This window comes from Pleurodeles waltl, chromosome 6 (assembly GCF_031143425.1).
Source record: "Pleurodeles waltl isolate 20211129_DDA chromosome 6, aPleWal1.hap1.20221129, whole genome shotgun sequence".
NCBI lineage: Eukaryota > Metazoa > Chordata > Amphibia > Caudata > Salamandridae > Pleurodeles > Pleurodeles waltl.
Window position 1 is genome coordinate 297,405,388 of NC_090445.1, and position 21,856 is coordinate 297,427,243.

At 47.8% G+C, this 21,856-nt stretch overlaps 1 protein-coding gene across 1 annotated transcript in view; it reads left to right on the forward strand.

Annotated features, from left to right (window-relative positions):
* The window catches only part of LOC138301916 (vasoactive intestinal polypeptide receptor 1-like), a 1,190,266-nt gene that overhangs the window by 983,408 nt on the left and 185,002 nt on the right, over positions 1-21,856 (forward strand). Inside the window, exon 8 of the mRNA XM_069242381.1 lies at positions 3,552-3,612. Within this exon, the coding sequence (XP_069098482.1) occupies positions 3,552-3,612 (61 nt within the window). The remainder of the gene's footprint in view (positions 1-3,551; positions 3,613-21,856) is intronic.

Consider the following 21,856-nt stretch of genomic DNA (forward strand, 5'->3'; position numbering starts at 1 on the left):
GGTTGATCGGGCGTGGTCAACGAGTCGGTACGTGTGTTAGGGAGTGAAAGAAACTTCGACTTCGGGCTTTGACAAAATTCTAAGTGCACTAGAATAGATCATTGACAAGTTGAGAGTAGGTCTGTGGGTCAGATTTGCTTGCGAACGTGGGGACCGAGAAAGATGGAATAACTGCCGAGGCTAGTAAAAAATCCCTAAGGTCCTGAAGCGATTGTGTTACCCTTCCTGTAGTAAACCGACAGATCTGTTTTATTTTTGGTAGCTCGCGATACATGCAAGAAGTTGTTTCGAGAGGAGCTGAGTGAAGGAGGACTAGCCGCGAGGCTTTGTCAGCCACAGTGTGTGTGAGTGTGACGTCACTAGGAGCCGCGCTGGGATAGGTTGGTTGGTGAGAAGGGTCGCGCACGGATTGGACGCAGTCCGTGGGGCTCGATTGGAAGGGGAAAGGCAAGCGAAGAGTATTCCGGGAATTAAAGTCACTTATTGATTACAAACTTTGTGAAAATAAAAGACGAGAAAATGAAATTTTTTAAAGCATTAAGGAGTGCGATGAAGGGGGAGTCTTATATTAAAGCGAGCGTAGGAGAGGAGACGCCGCCCGAGGGCACACCAGCTTACATTGTAATGGAAGAGAAGGGGGTAGCTCCGTGCCTTTGGCTAAAGCAATGGCACAAACTGACAGAGAAACATGGGAGCGTAGCGTTTCCGATACATGGGACGTTCAATATAAGGATCCTAGAGAATTTGAGATTCACGATGTACGACATGAAGGTGCCTCCAAGGCCAGCCCAGTTTGAGGCTCTAGCGATTTGGGAACTAATGGCTAGACAGCAACAGCAAAAGAAGTTCGAAACAAGGATAAGGAAGGTAGAAAAGACACTAGCGGACGCTAGGTGGGATAATGCACAGAAGGTGTGGAGGTCAGATGTATTGCAGGGGATAAAATTGTTTCCGGCAATTACTAAGGAAGAAGAGGAGACAGGTAAGAAAGCTACCTGTAAGACAAACAGGAGGTGTTCCAAGGATAGAGAGGACGAGGAAAAGTTGAGAAGAGAAGAGAAGAGGAGTTAGAGGATGAGGAGTTAATAATGCAATTGCTGAACGACCGTCCACCACCTTATGCGGAGAGTGGACAAGGTCCAAGTACCAGTTCTGCCCCTCCGGCACCGGTACAGAACAGTGAAACTCAGAGTTCAGGAGCATCATCGGGGTCTAAGGACCCGAGTTTACTGTACACCCCGCAGGTACCGCAGGTTAGGAGAATATATCCAGATGTGCCTATGCTGAAACCAGCAGAAAATTATTATTTGCTTGTTTGAAATGTTTAGCTTAGCATAACTTTAGTGGAGGCTTCGGCCTAGTTGCCTGGTCTCACGGGTCTAGATGCTCGTATTTTTCCAATGTGCTATTAAACGTGTATTTTTGCTTGAAGCTGTACTTTTCCACTGAGATCGTTCACATGCTTATCTTAAAGTTTCGTGCCAGCTTGGCATTTTTCTCTTTACTCCAAGGTCGATCTGCAGGTGCGGACAATGGAGGCTCTGAAAGTGAGCTAATTGGTATAAAATGTTGCAACTTGCGTACCCATCTCCAAGGATAATGTATGCTTAAGTAAAAGCTTGAGAACTGTCGTTTTTGATTGGACAATTTGAAGCTAACCTATGAACCCTCCAATGGAAGACCCTACTGGATTTGAACTGTTGTCTATAAAAATCAGGTGCACGAGAGGAAAGCAGCCATTATTGGACATCCAGCCATTTTGTAGACTTTGCAGCTATTATGGCCCACTTTGCTGCGACGCCATTTTGAAATAGACTTTGATGCTTTCTCTAATCGAGAGAAAGAGACTTTAAATGATTCTGGCCCTAGAGACTTTAACTTTGATTTAATCCCTTGCATGAAGTAGTAGTTTTACTTTGCCGCCGTGAGGCAATTGCCCCGTCCACCCCTGCCCCTTTGCCCCGTCCCACGCCGACCGAAACGGTACCCATGCAGACCGAGAAACGGTACCTGTGAGACAAAGACTTCCTTGATTGCTGATCGTAATTGGTAAATATGAAAGGAAATTGTAAAATTGCATTGTGTTTCTTTTAGGTAACCAACTGCTGATTTTGATAAGAGCCCTAGTTAGGAGTTTTCCAAATTTATGTTGCTAAATTGTTTTTGCATGAAGTCCCACATGCTGATGCTAATTTGAGGTTAGATGAGGATTCCTTTTGTTCCACGATGCAATTTGAGACCTTGCTATGCTGACCAATGTATGCAATTAGCCCATTACAGATTATAGTTCTAGTGATTTGCATTGCTATTATCGAATGCCTTGTTATTCAAATGCTGCATAGATTGCACTTGTTTCGCCGCCATGGACAGCTATTAATGTTCATTTATGTTTATCATTTGGTGTTGAGACACATTTATATTGTGCTAGCTTTGTTAATATAGGGAAATAAAATTCACTAACTTTGAATAAACTGGTGTGGTTATTCTTGACTGAAAGGTCAGGGTTCGCCAAAAATGTATTCTGGATTGATTGTTAAGTGTTATGTTGATCAGGGTATTGCTTATGTCCGTTATTGATTATTGATTTGATGCAATCGATCGATCTAGAGTACGGAGAGTCCCACTTAGTCAAAAGATTCATCGGCCTAAAGAGCGTCCAAAAATAGGTAAATTATTAGTACGGACCGCTCTATCAACACTCAACCCACGCAACTAGACTGGATCTAGAAACCACATTTTGTCTATTTCTTTCTGCATGCTTTCCCTTTCCGCGGAGCGTACTAACAATCTTTTATTTTCAAACTCACACCAGTCCTCACTATGTATTTAACGAGAATCCCTGCACTGTTTCACTTAAACATTCATTTTCTTAAACACCCTCATAAAGAGCTATCATTTTGACAGCATGAACTTTTATTAATCTGCCAATAATTTTGTTCAGCTGCATTACATTGCAATTGGTTTTTTTTGTAACTTTACATTCTGATTCACGAAAGGCCAATGAACGAAAGTGTTAAAATAAAGATCCCTCTTCATAGAAGAGATATATATTGCATAAAACAAACAATGCTACGATTGAAATCTGTTCAATCTTATCATTTTCCTGTATGTTGTATATTAGTCAAACTGGTTGCATGTTAATTTAAGTAACTGGAGGTAATGGTTATCAGTGGAACATATCGAGGTATTGGGGTCTATTTATCCTTAAACTGTTTATGGCATCATAATTTCAGTGAGATTTTAGAAAGCATGTACAGGAGCAGTATCTATCACAAACATGAGCAGTGTCAGAGGGAACCAGCATCCGACTGGTGTAGGCCTGGGCGAAGTTCATGGAGTTCGACTCCACGGAATTCCGCATAGGTGGAGGTCCGTGAACTGCGGAGCCCTGAATGTGCCAGATCTCTGAAGCACTAAGCAGGGTTGGGCCCAAACTTGCTTTGCACTTTAGAGATCGGGCGCATTCAGGAGAGAGCCTTGGCAGTGAAAACTGCAATTTCAGGCATGTGGATATCCAGCGTGCACTAAATAAACAATTTAATCTCTTTCAGGTACCCCAACATTGACTGCTGCAGTGTGGATAACAGTCAGGATAGAGTACGACAACAATGGGTAAGGAGTGCACTCTATCTGTAAGCCCTAGAAGACTAATTTGTAGTTAATGCTGCAGTCCAATGACAGCATGCTAAGTTAAAAACTCCAGTTGATCAGTTACTCATATTTACTTCTGAATACAGTTGAGACATATGGGCTTTGGGTAATAATCTGCTTGGGGTTACCTAAACAAACAATGGGAATTTCTGCTGGTTGAAAGATGTCAATAAACACCAGTAACCATCTAAGGAATGCAACTATAATAAGATAGAAGGTTATTAATGCTGTTTATTGATTGTACACATCTATTGGTGTATTTAGTTAAGACAATGTAAATATGATGTGTATATATCTATATGCAGAAATTCAATATGCTAACAATAAGGACCCAGCAGACCATATACGACAATGTTGAAATGTATTTTCACTCCGGAATCATGGTTCAGCATCAAGAGGTTTATTAATCATTTTAGTAGGTTAGTGCAACTGAGATTGGAACTATGTTACTACAATGATGGATAAGCATTTGGCTATCCAATCACTCTCGCTACTTATAAGGAAGCATTGCCATTCACATTGGCATGCTTTCAAAAAGATGAAATGTGTTCCATCCTTCCGAGGGCAGCCCCTTATGTGCTAAGCCTGCCCTCAAAGAACAGCCTATTTCTCTGCAGTGTCCATTTCCACTCAGCAGCATGTGACTGATTCTGGCATTTGTTTGTGTGAGGGCAATTTGGAGGGGCATGTTGGGGGCAGGGGTACTCCTGAACATAAGGAAAGCCCGGGACAGGAGTGGTGAAGCATGAAGGGAGACAGAGAAGTTGAAAGCTACAGAACCACTATAACTGCTCAAAGTTCACAACCATGTCCACCACAATATCATGAAAAAAGTCGAAGCACAACAAGCAGGGTGACCCATAGCATAGTGTGAGAATGGATATCTTCTGAACTCAAGCCATCATACTCTATTAGAGTGGTTGAACACATCGGTCTAGGCGAAATTAAGTTAAACTCTCATGTACAGGCTTATCAGAAACATTAGTGGGGCCCAGTCAAAAACCATGCAGGCCCCACAAAACCTCCATACATTAGGATCTCATTACAACCCTGTTGGTAAATCCCGCTTTCCACCGTGTAGAAGACCGCCAACACACCGCTGCGGCTGCGGAATTCCGCTACAGGTATTACGACCCACAGCTCGGAATCCGCCACAATACAGACACCCACACAAGTCTGCCACACCTAAGGTCAGTGATAAACTGGCGATAACATAACCGACACCGTCACGCCAACAGGAATACGCCCACAGTATCATGACCCACGAATCAATGCGGCGGTCTTTCAACCGCGGTATTCCATTGGCGGTACACACTGCCGCGCTCAAAATACACACACATTTACAAAACACAACCACATTGGATGATTCAAAATACACACACCTGATACACATACACACACCACTCCCACACACCCAATCCAATATAAAGCACACACCCACATCACCCACAAACCCTTACTACCAAGTTTTTGAAAGAAGGCCAGAGAGAGACACTACCTAAAACAACACCAGCACCCACAGACACACAACACCATCACTCACACAACATCCACGCACCTCAAACAACACACACCAACACATCCCCTCACACATCACAACAGACACCACCTCACACATCAGCCACACCACATCATGGCACCTCAACGACACCCCAGGTTTTCTGTGGAGGAGCTCAGGGTCATGGTGGAGGAAATCGTCCGGTTAGAGCCATAGCTTTCCAGATCACAGGTGCAGCAGACATCGATTGCTATGAAGATGGAGCTATGGCGGAGAATCGTCGACAGGGTCAACGCAGTGGGACAGCATCCAAGAACACGAGATGACATCAGGAAGAGGTGGAACGACCTACGGGGAAGGTACGTTCCGTGGTATTCAGAAACCAGCTTGCTGTACAGAGGACTGGTGGTGGACCCCCTCCTACTCCCCCACAACTAACAACATGGGAGGAGCAAGTCTTGGCAATTATGCATCCTGAGGGCCTCGCAGGAGTAGCAGGAGGACTGGACTCCAGTAAGACATATCTTTACTACTTTATCCCCCACATCCCACCTGCATGCCATGACATACCGCCACCCTTACCCTCACACCCATCACCCCAACAACCCAGAGATACCCCACCAAGACAACCCACACATCCCAAAATCAAACCCTGCATGTAACACCAATGCATGGACACCCATCACCAAAGCATGTCTACTACAGAGACTCATACCCCAAAATCACCAATCACACAAGGACCAAGCCAATAATGCAAGCACAGGAGTAGAGGGTCACTCACCCATTGCACAAGATGGCACACACAGATAAAATAACTATGCATTTACACCCCAACAGGACCCATACCCAACGTCACCGGACAGGAGGTGCCAGCAACATCCAGTCTCCCCACAGTGATGACAGCAGCTCTGCACGCCTGGATCAAGATGGCCAGCCCGGCCCATCAGGCACCTCGGGACAGTCAGTTCCCCTGACACAGATACAAACCACCACAGAGACTCCCACCTCAGGAAACACCAGCACAGCACCCACCCAGCAGGCCCATCCCTCTGTCCTCAGGACACGTCAATCAGCAGTATGTCCACCACTACAGGGAACCCAGGCAACTCCACTTACACAGGACGATCAGGGACCTGGGGGCAGTGGGCACACGGTTCAGGGGATAGAGGCACAAGATAACAGGGAAGCTGGGAGGACTGCTGTGCAACAGGGGGAGGACAGGCCCAGGGAACCCACTCTCCATGAGGCACTCTCCAACATCATGGGAGCATACCACCATTCCCAGGAGCCCATGGGCACGGTACTGGCCAAGTTTCAGGAGACCCAGCGGATGCAGGAGGAACACTACCTGGGGATCAGGGAGGACTTGAAGTCCATTAACACCACCCTGGTCCCCATTGCAGGGGTGCTGGCAGACCTTGTCAACACCATGAGGGACACAGTGGCACACCAACGGGCCCCTGACACTAGCCTGGACGATGAACAGCCCTCCACCTCTGCCGGTGCTAATGGACAGGAGGCACCACCACAGGACTAACAGGCCCCCAGCACCCCACCCCCTGCAGAAGGAGAACCACCCCGCAAAGGGTCCCTGAGATCCAGGAACAAGACAGAGAACATTGCCTAGACCTCCAACAGGAAATAAGACCCTCCTGAATGTCACCATTCTGTCCCACTTTGTCACCCTGTCCACCTTAAACTGCCATTGCTCCCCTTCCTATGCCCCATTGGACAAAGCACCTGCGAGACTAAGAGACTGGACTCTGCCATGGACATTCCTCCACCATCACCCCAGCCCATTTTACAGCCCCCTCCACTTATTTGCACAGGAATAAACACACTTCAATCACAAAACAATCTGGAGTCAGTCTGTGCTTTCACAAATGTGTAATTGCAATATCTATGGACTATAGCAATGTCAATGTACTTGTTCCCATACCAATGTAACAGAGCTGTAGGCCAGCAGTAAACATAGCAGAGGGCACAAAGTGGGACCCAGATCTGTGAAATGGAAAGTCAAAGTGACAAGTCAGTGTCCATACACTGAGTGAAAATGACAGACTTATGCTAGCTCCAACAATAGTATGAGATGTGGGAACCAGTTACATCTTCTTAACTGTGTCTCACTGGAAGTATTGCATGATGATGTTGTTTCGGTTGTCGATATCCTCTTCTTCTGCCTCCTCTTCTTCACTGTCCACATGCTCCACAGCTGCCACAAGACCACCATCTGGCCCATCCTCCTGCAGAAAAGGCACCTGGCGTCACAAAACCAGGTTGTGCAGCATACAGCAGGCCACGATGATCTGGCACATCTTCTTCGGTGAGTAGTATAGGGAACCACCTGTCAGATGGAGGCACCGGAATCTGGCCTTCAGGAGGCCGAAGGTGCGTTCGCTTATCCTCCTAGTTCACCCAGGTGCCTCATTGTAGCGTTCCTCTGCCCATGTCCTGGGATTCCTCACTGGGGTCAGTAGCAATGACAGGTTGGGGTAACCAGAGTCACCTGCAAATGTCAAGGGACAACTGTTAGACACACACTAACCCTTAGGGACAACCCCAGACCCAGACACCTATGTCAACTGTATTGGGACCTTGGCCTCACCTATTAGCCACACACGGTGCCTCAGGAATTGCCCCATCACATAAGGGATGCTGCTATTCCTCAAAATGTAAGCGTCATGCACAGAGCCTGGATACTTGGCATTGACATGAGAGATGTACTGGTCTGCCAAACACACCATCTGCACATTCATTGAATGGTAGCTCTTCCGGTTTCTGTACACCTGTTCATTCCTGCAGGGGGGGACAAATGCCACATGTGTCCCTTCAATGGCACCAATGATGTTGGGGATATGTCCCAGGGCATAGAAGTCACCTTTCACTGTGGGCAAATCCTACACCAGAGGGAAAACGATGTAGCTGCGCATGTGTTTCAGAGTTCCTCTGCATCTCCCTCTTCGACTTCTACCAAGGATCGACCACTGACTGCTCCAGGACGCCTGCAAAACCGCAACAAAGTAGCAAGACGACTACCAGCAACATTGTAGCGCCTCATCCTGCCGGCTTTCTGGACTGTTTCTTGGTGGTGCATGCTCTGGGGGTCATCTGCCTTCACCCTGCACTGTCAAGAAGTAATCTCCTGTGGGTCGACAGAATCTTCCCCCTGCTAATGCAGGCACCAAAAGACTGCATCACCGGTCCTCTGGGTCCCCTCTCATCCTGACGAGCATGGTCCCTGGAACACAGGAACTCTATCCAAGTGACTCCCACAGTCCAGTAATCCTTCAGTCCAAGTTTGGTGGAGGTAAGTCCTTGCCTCCCCACGCTAGACTGCAAACCTGTGAACTACGTGATTTGCAGCTGCTCCGGCTCCTGTGCACTCTTCCAGGATTTCCTTCGTGCACAGCCTAGCCTGGGTCCCCAGCACTCCATCCTGCAGTGCTCAACCCTCTGAGTTGGCCTCTGGCATCGTGGGACCCTCCTTTGTGACTCTTAGCCAGCTCCAGTTCACAAATCTTCCAAGTGCCTGTTTGGGTACTTCTGCGGGTGCTGCCTGCTTCTGTGGGGGCTCTGAGAGTTGCTGAGCACCCCCTCTGTCTCGTCCTCCAAGGGACGACATCCTGGTCCTTCCCCCAGCAGCACCCAAAAACCTCTACTGCAACCCTTGCAGCTAGCAAGGCTTGTTTGTGGTATTTCTGCGTGGGAACACTTCTGCAACCTTCATCGCGACGTGGGACATCTTCCATCTAAGGAGAAGTTCCTAGTCCTCTTCGTTCTTGCAGAATTCCAAGCTTCTTCCATCCAGAGGCAGCTTCCTTGCACCTTCATCCGGGGTTTCCTGGGCTCCTGCCCCCCCTGGACACTATCGCGACTCTTAAACTTGGTCCCCTTGATTTGCAGGTCCTCAGGTCCAGGAATCCACCTTCAGTGCCTTGCTGGTGTTTGTTGTTCTTGCAGAATCCCCCTATCACGACTATTGTGTCTTTTTTGGGTAGTAGGTGTACTTTACTCCTACTTTTGAGGGTCTTGGGGTGGGGGATCTTGGACACCCTGACTGTTTTCTTACAGTCCCAGTGACCCTCTACAAACTCCCATAGGTCTGGGGTCCATTCGTGATTCGCATTCCACTTTTGGAGTATATGGTTTGTGTTGCCCCTAGACCTATGTTTACCTATTGCAACCTATTGTAATTCTGCACTGTTTGCATTACTTTTCTGACTCTTACTCACCTGTTTTGGGTTTGTGTACATATAACTTGTGTATATTACTTACCTTCTTATTGAGGATACTCACTGAGATACTTGTGGCATATTGTCATAAAAATAAAGTACCTTTATTTTGAGTAACTCTGAGTATTGTGTTTTCTTATGATATTGTGCAAATGATATAAGTGGTATAGTAAGAGCTTTGCATGTCTCCTAGTTCAGCCTAAGCTGCTTTGCCATAGCTACCTTCTATCAGCCTAAGCTGCTAGAAACACCTCTATTCTACTAATAAGGGATAACTGGACCTGGCACAGGGTGTAAGTACCTTTGGTACCCACTACAAGCCAAGCCAGCCTCCTACACCCTATGGAGGAGAACAGTGAGCAGAGAGTCATCCAACACTGAGGTATCACAATGTGTTATTTGCAGAAATGTTAGTAATCCGCTATGTGCCGGTATCTGTCTGTATTCCCAGCCTAGATAGGTGTGACGTAGTTTATTAACATGCCATGTGGCCCCCTGAAATGGCCGCTGCCATAGTGGCGTATCCGGAGTTGAATGGGCATTTGAGGGCATCACAGCAGCCGCAAGGAGGTGAGTTCACTCTCCTTCAGCTGACTCTGCACGAATAACGAGGTGTATGGGTGGGGGAGGTGGGCAGTGCGTTCCCCTAGGCCAGGGCGAACTTGGTAGGCAAGGTCCCTTGTGAGGCAGGCTATGTGGCACCCCAACCCCACTAGTGGTAAGAGCCATCTACACCAAGTCAGGCTCCTGTGACTTCCAGGTGTGCAGCAATTGGGTTTAGGCCTCGTACCCCATGGTCAGGTGAAATTTCTAGGAACTGTTAGTGCATGGCGTAGTGCAGAGGGCTGTTCCATGTGTGTTGTGTCTGCTAAGGGTAGTGGTGTTGCATGCACTGAACATGTTTTTCTTTTGTCTCCCTCCCTCCTTTTTGTGGTCTCCTTGTTCTTGTGTGCAATAGCATCATCAGGCGGAGGAGCATTGGCACCGGAGCAGGAGGGATCTGCAACCCACTTGGCCCTGGAGGGTGAAGCAATGGAGTCTGAAGCCACCAGTGGGACGGAGGGCGAGGGGAGCTCCACGGCGGGGACAGGAGCAGACACCACTGACAGCGACTCCTCCTCTGATGGGAGCTCCCTTGCGGGGGCGGGCCCCTCTGTACCCACCACATCAACAGGTACAGCTGCCACCCCCCCACCAGCACCCCCCTCCCAGCAGCCAATCAGCGTGTGTCCCGTGCCCGCTCACCCAGGAGTGTGGGCATCTCCTTCGCCCCAGGCACCTCAGGCCCTGCCCCAGTCAGCCCTGCTGCCCTCAGTGAGGAGGCCATTGACATCCTGAGATCCCTCACTGTTGGGCAATCTGCCATTTTGAATGCCATCCAGGGTGTTGAGAGTCATTTGCAACAAACAAATGCATACCTGGAGGGCATTCATTCTGGAAAGGCAGTCCAAGAGAGAACATTTCAGGTTCTGGCCTCAGCACTGATGGCAGCCATTGTCCCTGTGTCCAGCCCCCCTCTCCAACTTCCTCCACCCAGACCCAATCCCCTGTACCTCAGCCTATCCAAAGCACACCATCAGACCAGCATGCACACACATCAACACACAAGAGTGGTTCAGGCAAACATAAGCACTACACATCCCACAGGCACTCACACAAGCACCATCCACATGCAGACACAGCAACATCCACTGTGTTCCCCTCTCCACGTCCTCCTCCTCCCTCCCTGTCTCGTCTCCACTCACACCTGCATGCACTACATCCTCAGCCACTACCTCCATCACCAGCATGCCAATCACCACACACCGCTCATGTGCAATCACCACCCCCACTACCATTCACACATCCCCTGTGTCCATTCCCAGTGTGTCTGTGAGCCCTCCTCCTAAAGTACACAAACGCAGGAGCACACCCACCCAACAGCCATCCACCTCACAACAGCCTCCGGCCCATACACCTTCACCCAAATTCAGCAGACGTACACCTCCTACAACCACTACCTCTTCCTCCACTCCCAGATCCCCTCCATCTTCCCGTCCCAGTGTGTCTAAAAAACTTTTCCTGGCAAACTTTGACCTCTTCCCTTCACCTCCCCCCGTCCTTCCCCTAGGGCCAGGCTTTCCAGGTCCCAGCCCAGCACCTCAGCCACCAAATCCCCAGGCACAGTGGTGCCAGCAACTGCGGGCCCATCGAATGCGCCACCCATCAGGGGTTCCAGTGTGCCACGTTGTGAGGTCAAGGAAATTCCGCCACCTGCTAAGGTGAAAAAGGTGCCCACATCCCGGAGGGAGAAGCCGAAACAACCAGCCACCAAGGCCTCTGCAAAAATAAAAGGGGATAGTGGCAAGACAACTGTGGCACCATGAAAGGTGGGGAAGGGCCAAAAGCAGAAGAGCAGGTCAGGAGAGAGCATGGTGGCACCGACTGAAGTACCAGTGTCACACCTTCTGTCCACGACCACACCAATCTGTACGGCGGCGAAAACCGCTAGCTGCCCTGCCACCACAACCGCCTCCTGCACCGCCTCCTGCACCGCCTCCTGCACCGTCACCGGCACGTTCACAGCCTCAGTGACAGTCCCCAGCCTCTTCCCCAGTGGACAGCCGTCCGAGGCTGCAGGAGACGGCCTGCTGTGTCCCTCAGCAGATGATGACCCATGCACTGCCGCCAGAACCGCCGCCACAGACACTGCCGCAAGCAACACCGCCACAGACACCACCGCAAGCACCGCCACCACAGACACCGCCGCAAGCACTGCCACCGGCCCGCGACGTACTCGGACAGTGGCACCACCGCTGACATGTCTACCATCCCCAGTGGTCAGTTGTCCGAGGCTGGAGGAGAGTTCCTGGACCCTGGGCAGCTTCCATGAGGCATGTCTTCCATCAGTGTTTCCACCTGCAGATGGAAGTCGAAGCCGCAGCAGTGTGGGCAATGTCTCTGCCTCCATGGCGTATCATGCTACCTGTAACTCGCCAGTCTCGTGCACACACACCCAGGTGAGGGAATTGTACCGGCCGCACTACACATAGAGTACTCTGGGCACCAGGCCCCCTCCAGAACCAGTGGAGATTCACATCCACTACCTCAGTCCTAGGCAGGATGAAGCACTCTGGGCACAATGCCCCCTCCAGAACCAGTGGAGACTGGTATCCACTTGAAAGACTGTGGCTTTGCACTCCCCAGGATAAAGCAGTGGGCAAACCACCCACTTGAGAGACTTGATAGACTGTGGCTTTGCACTCCCCAGGACCAATCAGTGGACAAGCCACCCACTTGAGAGACTTGAGAGACTGTGGCTTTGCACTCCCCAGGACCAATCAGTGGGCAGACCACCCACTTGAGAGACTTGAGAGACTGTGGTTTTGCACTCCCCAGGATAAAGCAGTTGGCAAACCACCCACTTGAGAGACTGTGGCTTTGCACTTCCCAGGATAGAGCAGTGGGCAAACCACCCACTGAAGAGACTTGAGAGACTGTGGCTTTGCACTCCCCAAGACCAATCAGTGGGCAAACCACCCACTTGAGAGACTTGAGAGACTGTGGCTTTGCACTCCCCAGGACCAATCAGTGGGCAAACCACCCACTGGAGAGACTTGAGAGACTGTGGCTTTGCACTCCCCAGGATAAAGCAGTGGGCAAACCACCCACTTGAGAGATTTGAGAGACTGTGGCTTTGCACTCCCCAGGATAAAGCAGTGGGCAAACCACCCACTTGAGAGACTTGAGAGACTGTGGCTTTGCACTCCCCAGGATACAGCAAAGGGCATGGAGCCCCCTCGTGCAGCAGTGGCGTTGTGATGTCATCTGGCTGAGGTGCCCCCCATTCCCCTCCCCTGAGGTGCCTGTATATTTTCGGTGTGATGCCCCAGCAGTGTTCTCTTCGTTTCGAGTCAGGTATCATGTGTGGGCTTCGCCCATGCATTTTGGGCCAAATGGTCCATGGACAATGATTGGTACACTATCCAGACTTGTGTAGTTGGTGTACATATTTGTATATACTGAATTTTGAATTTTGACTATCTGATTTTTCATGATTACACTGGTTACAATCAGTCCTTGTGTTCTTCCAGGGGGTGGGGGGTGTATATGTAATGTTGCTGCATGTATTTGTGTGTATGGTGTTGTGAGTGAGGGTGGGGGTATTGCGTTTTGCATGTGTGTGTCACTCTCTTTCCCTCCCTCCCCTGTGTTGTAGGTGCAGTACTCACCATGGTCGTCGCCGTTGCAGTTCGTACTCCTGGTAGATGAGAAGATACACCAGCATGGGCAGTACATGTAACTCGGGCTCCATGGCGTCCTGGTTCCTCGTTGGGTGCCGAGAGGTGTGTTTTCCCTTCTGTGTACTGTTTCCGCCGTGCTTTTTATCGCGTTGGTACCGGCCCGGAAAAGGTGGCGGATAGGCGTCTTGAAATACAATGGGCAGTACTTTGTCTTCTGCCTGTCTGTTGGCGGTGACCGCCGCTGTTTTTGTTTCTACTGCCGTGGCAGTCGGAGTGTTAAAGTGGCTGTCTATGTTGGCGGTTTCCACCATTGTTGTGATTCTATTTTTTTTCCACCGGCCTGTTGGTGGTATTACCGCCGCTTTAACACCGACCGCCAGGGTTGTAATGAGGGCCTCAGTCTTCTACTTCCAATGGACTCAATGTACATCAGAGAATCCTAACATTGTGGCTCCCAACTGACTTTAGTTTCTCGAGGTGAAGTCTATTCTTCTATAGTGAGTTCAACTTGGTTTATGACAAGGGCTGTTACAACGCATAAAACAATATGCAGACTCTTTAGTAAAAAACCTGCTGCTAGGGAAAAGAAATGCATGCCTCGGACATGCCGTGAAATGGGGAGGCTGGAAAGGGAGAGACTGGAGTGGGGAGGTAAGTGGTTGCTGGTGTGTTTGGAAAGTGGTGGGTCATACATATTTAGAGGAATTTAATGTATTGAGTAAGCCCAACTGGTATGAGGAAGGGTAGGGGAAGTTCTTGGTTCATGAAAAATTTGAAAAACAGTGGGCAAAATAGTGAATTTTACAGCACATTGTGAGGAAAAAATAGATATATAGCAAAAGATTTACCAGACAATTCTGAATGTGTGCTCTTGTAATTTTTAGAATTTCAAAGAATGCCCCATTCTCCTACTGCAGTAAATATTGTATACGGTTAGTGCAGTGTACATATTGTCAAAATTGTACAGTGGCTCGAGTAATGGTTGTCTTACCTTCAAACATGGCTGCCTCTTCACTGCATAAGCTTGCAAACAATTATTGGCGTCACTTGAAGAGATCTTGATGACTTAATAACATAATTGGTAATTGTAAAATTAAAATTTAATTTTAGTATTGGACAATACCCATTATAAATTTTGAGCAAATCATGCTTGGTTAAAAAAATTATATTTTTATGTATTATGTGATTAAGTCAGTAGATATTAATACATGTAGACTATATGGGGAGCCTTCAATCCCTGCGTAAAACTTTACCTCTAATTTTCTCTTCACAATCTATCAATATTCACTTGTAATAAAAAATAATGCTACTCAACTGTCTTAAGTTGAGTTGTGACTACCAAGTATCTGCTGCTGCCACAATGAACTAACCTTATGCTGGGAATCCAACCGGAGTGATACACTTTTACATCCCTCATCTCCTTCACCAACGGCCACATACACTCAAAGTAATACAAGGGCACGTGGTAGGAGCAACTGAAGGTGAATCAGAGAAGAGGGGAAACAGGCACACCAAACTCCACCACCCTGACTCAACACATCTGCTGGTCAATGATTTCTGCAAAATGTAGTGGATATTTAAAGACAAAGTAACATTTTGAGCAACTTGCCATGAATGTAAAGCACTGAGGACCAGATGAACAAATGGTTCTAACTTTCGCAAACCCTCCAAATCAGTAAATCAAAGGGGTTGTGAATGCTTAAACTATTTTTCCTACATATCAAATGCATGTAGCGATTTGGAGAAGTGTTTCTGTCACGGTTTTCAATGGGCTTACCGTCGAAGTTGAGAAGAGTTGGGGAACGGCCCCGGTTCCGGCAGGTTTTGCTCTGGCCGAGGTAGGGGCGACCCCTTCTGGTAGCCATGGTGCTGTTTGACAATAGCAAGCCACTACAGTCCGTGCCCTCCAGAAGGAGTCCCAGAGGAAAAACCCCATTAGGGTAAAAAACCTCCAATAGGAACTCCCTGAAACAGAAGGAGGACACCAAGGTGTTAGAGCTGAAGATCCGGAGTACAGGAAGACTGGAAAACGAAGACAGGTCAGGAAACACTGGATTCACAGAAAGAAACCAGTCAGAGCGTGACTACCACCAAGGAGTGTTGCAACGCAATGAACAAGCAGCTGACTTCCCCTTATATACCTCTAGACAGGAAGTAGGAAACAGGAAGTAGAAACACCACCATCTTGAATTGGGAAAAAGAATATAATAGTGAATCAGGTACATGCATCCAAACAAAGAAAAATAATGCATGCTGGGAAGAGAGGAAGTGGGTAGCATGCTGGGAAAGGGAAAAGGTCTGCATAAAAGCACCATCATGTGCAAGTATCCGGCTTTTGCCTGTGCATGCTGGCAAGTGCCCAAAGTACATGCTGTCAAAAATGTAAAGCGCACTAATGCGCTGTGCGCTGCAGGATCTAGACCAAACTCGAGGTCTTTCACCTGCCGCGTTTGTCCTTCCTGGAAAGACAAAAGAAGGGGGCGCGGCGAGTGCCGCGACCCCCGGACGAACTCGCGGCTTTCCCCACGACTCGCACGCAAGCCGCGGCTTCCCCCGCGGTCCGCATGCCGGCCACGGCTTTCTCCGCGGCCCGCACGCAGACCGCGGTAGAATGCCGCGGCGCGGCTGCCTGAGTCTGGGGCTGCGGCCGCCGCGGCTGCCGCGCCGCGACAGTTTCAGAATGTCTTGATGTGTTTAGAATTAGGATACTGGCTATTCGGAAGGGGAATGTTGTAGGCATGCCTTCCGAATATCAAATCAGTATGTTATGTAACAAGTGTATTGGGGCCTAAATTCAGTTGAACAATATTTATATTTCACTGACACCACAAAGGAGGTGATATCCCATCGGCAATGGGGACATTCTTCTCTGTGTCCCCAGTGTCCTTCAGTACAATCAAAGGAAGCAGCTGATCTTTAAGAAAGGAAATCGTAGATCAGTCTCACGGGTTTTGACTGTAATAACATTGTATAATAACTGTTTAGCAAAGGCGCACTGAGCCATGAGGGAAGTACTACCCATATATCCAAGAAGGTTGCTTTGTCTCCACACCATGCGAGCATTCTTGGCCTTTTGGGAAATGTACTTTGCTGTTGGGCTGTATGCGAACTGCGCACCTGAAGCCTCTGTCTAGACAGCATCAAACTCGCCAGGAGCCGCCAGCTTTTCCTTCTCTGAGAGACTCAGCATGTATGCTTCGGAGTATTGCTTCCTGCATTCATCAAGTATCTATCGGTTAGCAATATTTACAGCCCTCCTTCCTGGCAGCTGTTCGAGTCAGTGAATTGTCTGAAAGGCGAGTGATGTAGCAGAATTACATCTGCTGTTAATAAAACAAGAAGTTGCTTGTCAGCTTTTGTTTGCGTTCTTGTGAGAAGAACAGTCATTAGAAAAATAAAGATATTTATGGCAACATGGTAACTTTTTAGCGGGCTATAGCTCTATAGTACTGGAAGGTCGTAATCACACATTATGAATTAGTGCTACTTTTTAACGGATTTAAATTAAAATGCACATAATATGTGTTTACACATATCAGCAGCTCTTTCTTGGTGTATTTAATTTTGGACCACAGCTTTCGCATGCCTAGCCGAGGTTACATTACCCAATACATATGGATGCCATCCCAAAGAAAATAAGCGCGTCCCTCACACATGCTATTCCCAGGAACTGTACTAATACTACTATTCTTTTACTATAGTGGGAAGCCGTGACATCGTTTGCAAGTTGATCAGTCTTTTTAAACAGCTACAACAGCAGTATTCCCAAATCTAAGCACTCAGTATGTTAAGTATACACAGACATCAAGGGAATTTCCTACAAAGTTGACACGTTTATATTTCCTGAGCTAAGATCAGGCTTGCTGAATCGGTTAAATCCTCTCAGGATAGCGCAGTGAATCAAAGCTGTTAACATTTACTCTAAATTATATTTATAATAATGCTATTTTAGTGAAATACTAATGAAATCCTTGTAGAGTCTGGAGTGGGCACATTTATCAAACTCACCAAATTCTCTTTTTTCAAGAGTGGCTTCTAGCAGAGAATAATGGTTTTCGAGGTTGTGTTAAAAAATTACCACTACAGAAACTAATGCAAGACAGTTATAAACACCATAAATTAGAATTTAGCACCAACTCCGAAGAGGCAAACGTCCTTTGTATTGAGCAGCCTTAAATACAGACAAATACAATTTAGCAATCAGAAAAAAAACATAACCAAAACAACTGACTTGAGACAAAACTGCAAAGTGTATGAAAGCAATATCATCAATTCCAGGGAAGCTGTTCTTAAATGACAACTTTGCTACGAAAGTGAACACAAAATGCATGGTTTTAAATTGGAAAGCATGAAACCAGTATGTGCAATGCATTTTTAAAAGTATCCAAAGTGTGAGAAAGACATTTCAGACTGATCTTGGATAAAGCAACTTTCAGCACCCCAGAGACAGCAGGCCGAGGATGCCTCAGGCAGGGCCTACAGAGCCTATATGTAACTGTCCATTGTGTGAATGGAAGAAAGCACTCAAGAAAACCGAGGGAGAAAAACATGGCCATTAACTAAATGGCTTAAAAAAGTAAGCCTCACTGTGATTGGTTATACTCTGTAGCCGCCTCTATCCTCGACTGCCCGAAAGTAATCACATCTGTGCAGCATGCGAGGGCACACAAGGACCAGTCAGCTCGCCCCATTCAATCTTGATTCTTCTCTCAGTTTATTACAGTAAATAGAATGAAGGCAGCACCAAGATTGGCTGGGCAGGTGAATCCAGTGCTCCATTGGAGAGTGTGGGTTGGGGTGGGGTTAGGGTGATACAGGAGACTATACTTTGTTAGTTTCTTATCTATGAAACACCGTGGGTTGTGTAAGGCAGAAGACTGCTTATAGGACTGGCCAGAGCAATAGATCAGTCAGCCCAAACTGTGCACATCACTTTAGAGCTTCCTCCAACTTGCAGTGCTAGTTGGCATGATGGGTCTAGCTCTCCCTTGCACCGTATGCACCCTACGCACCCTACCTCAAGTAAAAACACTACAGGGTGGTCCAGCCCCATCACAAAGGGAATGAAATGAAAACAATAGGAGATATGATTATATTTAATAAACTGTCAGAAACCCTTCTTCAAAGTGCCACAGGCACACACTGGCAGCGGCTAGCACTTCACAGTGCCCCCCAGGCACATGGGTAGTTCACTCACTTTGGCACGCACACAGGCGATGATCCACCCTTTACAGGGACTCCCCTCCCGGTCACATGGGTATCACAGACAGTGGTGCTCATACAGGTGATGGCACACACTTCACAATGCCCCCCCTTCCTGGTGAGGCAGGGGTTGCGGACTTTGATCTGGAGGGCAACCTGCATTCCTGCTGTAGTCCTAACCAGACTGAATGTCTCACATTTCACTCACTGGGATTCAATGCCAGGATCCCTGCTGGGGCCCCTCTCCCTCATAGCGCTCTCCTCTTCTTCACAGGATCCACTCATCATCATTGGCAGGCAGAAGGCTGGTGCTTCAGGCTAGGAGCAAGTGGCCTTGACGTCCTGAGTGGTGGCCCCTCACCAAGCAGGAAGACTAGCAGATCGTAGGCCTGTCTCTTGGTTCCAGGATCCAGTAGTAAGAAATTAAGGCTTGAACAGTGCTGTTGAACAACTTGTGGGTCCATGCTCCCACTGTTATAGTCCAATGCCAAACACAAATGTTATTTTGTGTTGGATCCTTTAAAATGTTTAATATGGGTATCAGCTCCTCGAAGAGCTCTCTCTCCTATGCACTGCCCTTTATCAAAGGGACGATTTCACAGCAGGAATGGTTCTAATTCTGATTAACCCATAATGTAGGGAGTAGCTGGGGTCACACCTGGCTGTCAGCCTCTATTGAAATGTGCCTCACAAAAGTTCAAAGGCCTAAGCCTTCCTCTCTATCAAGAGTTCCTGCTCCACAGTGCCAACCTTATAATCTCACTGACAATAAGCCCAGGCCCCACTGACCACAAACTCTTCCCGGAACCAAGGTGGCTTTGATGTGTACAGAGTATGCTCAGTTCCCCTTCCTTCAATGTGTGCTTCCACCCCAGTACTCATGAATGTCAGCAATGCTCATCTCCTGTCTAGGGGTTGCAGTTATCACTTCTCCTAGCCTCTACTGGCCCTGTTTTTCCAAACTGAAACTCACAGGCTTCCATGTTGTATATCATAAGCAGGAACGCACACACACTCCAGCATGCAAATGCGAGTATCACGCGTTGTCTGACACTACACATATTCCATATAGGCAAAGGGTGAGTTAATTCCATAGTTATGGAACTTTACATGAGTTGGCCAGTAATCACCACTCATGTGACACATGTATAAAGACCTGTTCGCAGTACTAATCACTGTGAAAGACAAAACAGGTATGCTGCCTCCACAGTGCTTATGTCTCTTAGTATGGCCAGTAGCCCTCTACTATCATGAAGGTAGTGCCTGGGAGGTCACACCAGGGCCAACAAGACCACATTACCATGAGACAGGTCCAGTTAATGGCACACATGCATGGTACCTGTCTGCCCATGACCAAAAAATCTTTTTTGGGTTATCAGATATCAATGTAACTGGGGCACGCAGGGCAGGGTGCACATCTTCTATGTAGCAGGGAACTTTTCTGTCCTAACAGAAACTGTTCTATTTAAGAAAGAGGAACTATGGCCCTCATTACGACCTTTGCAGTCTTTTCATAAGACCGCCGAAGCCGCGGCCACCGAAGGACCGCCAGTGCTGGCAATCTTAAGACCGGCCTATTACAAATGATTTCAGAATTCCATCCGAAATCGGGTAGGAATTCGGACACCAGCCATGCTGGCTGTCGGCGGTAGGATCGTCCAGGAGGGGACGAGTCTCAGCACTTCCACTGCCAGCACCGCCACACCAAAAGGACACCGCACGCCAAATTACCACCCGTAATACGGCGTGGCGGTGTCCTGATGGCGGGGCACTACTGGCGATGGAAGCACTGAGACCCGTCCCCTCCCGAACGACCTCCTTGGCGGATGAGGACTGCTGCCCCGTTAAGGCAAATAGATCAGGAAAACTTACAGAAGGCATTAGCTGTTGTAGATAATGGGATTAATACCCTGTCTGACCGGATATACACCTTAAACAACATTGTTTCTTCTGCAGTAGACATAATACCAAGTGATATGTCTTCTTTACACCATGGACAGAATCAGCTAAGGTCCATTATGCAGTTGGGTTGGACACTACAAATGTTGAAGGCAGGTCACGTTCCCTGGCAAAATGTTAGCGCAAGGGATATATTTTCCACATTTAACTTAACGCAACAACAACTACTAATGGCTATGAAAGAAGCGACTTATGTCATATAAAATATTGAAAAGTTAGAAAAGTTGCCTTTTACTGTGGCCGAAATACCATCTGCTGAGTGGTTAATACATGGGGTAATTCATCTACCTATTTCAACACTTCAGTTCACATCCTGCTTAAAACACATTCCAGTAGGCTTTGGAAGCGAACTTGGCTTGTTATCTGAAGGGAGTACCAGTCCCCTTGATTAGAACAGGTGCTCTCAATTGGCAGCTAAGTCCTCCTCAATAGTGAAATCTGTTGTGGGATGCGAGCAGGAATAGTTTATGTTGTTTTGGTCTTTAAGATTGTTACATGCTGAGGAAACGTACTTTTTCCTCCCAAAAGACAGAGGGAAGTAGCTGAGATTTGGCCCCATATCGCTACTTAAAATGTGAATTTTGACAAGTTGAGGAGACTCAAGGCTTTATTGTTTCAAAAACATGTGGTGCTCACTTCTGTGCGCGAGACCTATGTGCTTCGGGTGGCAAGGTCATCAGCAGAGATACAGTCCCTTTTAAGTACTAACTTTCCGAGACACTTTGGTGAGCTTGTGGGACGAATATTTAGGGCACCCAGTACTACTGGAATCGCAAAATTCTTTAAGGCTGTTGCTTCTGGTTTCATTCACACCTTCTCTATATTCGGTTTAGTGCTATCAGCCATCCACTCAATATTCTCAAATATTTTCAGGGGATTTCCGATAACTTTGGCTATAACAGGTGGCATCTTGCTATTGCTACTTTTTCTGCGCAATGGCAGTCTCGCCGCAACAAGGAGGACTGAAAGCGCTCCCACTAGCGCAGCTGTGTCATGAATGCATGATGCAGTACTTTGGAGCAAGACTCCTGGAGCAACTGGAGTGTGACTGGTCTCTGTCATTCAGACCGGTTTTGTGTTGTGTGCAGCCC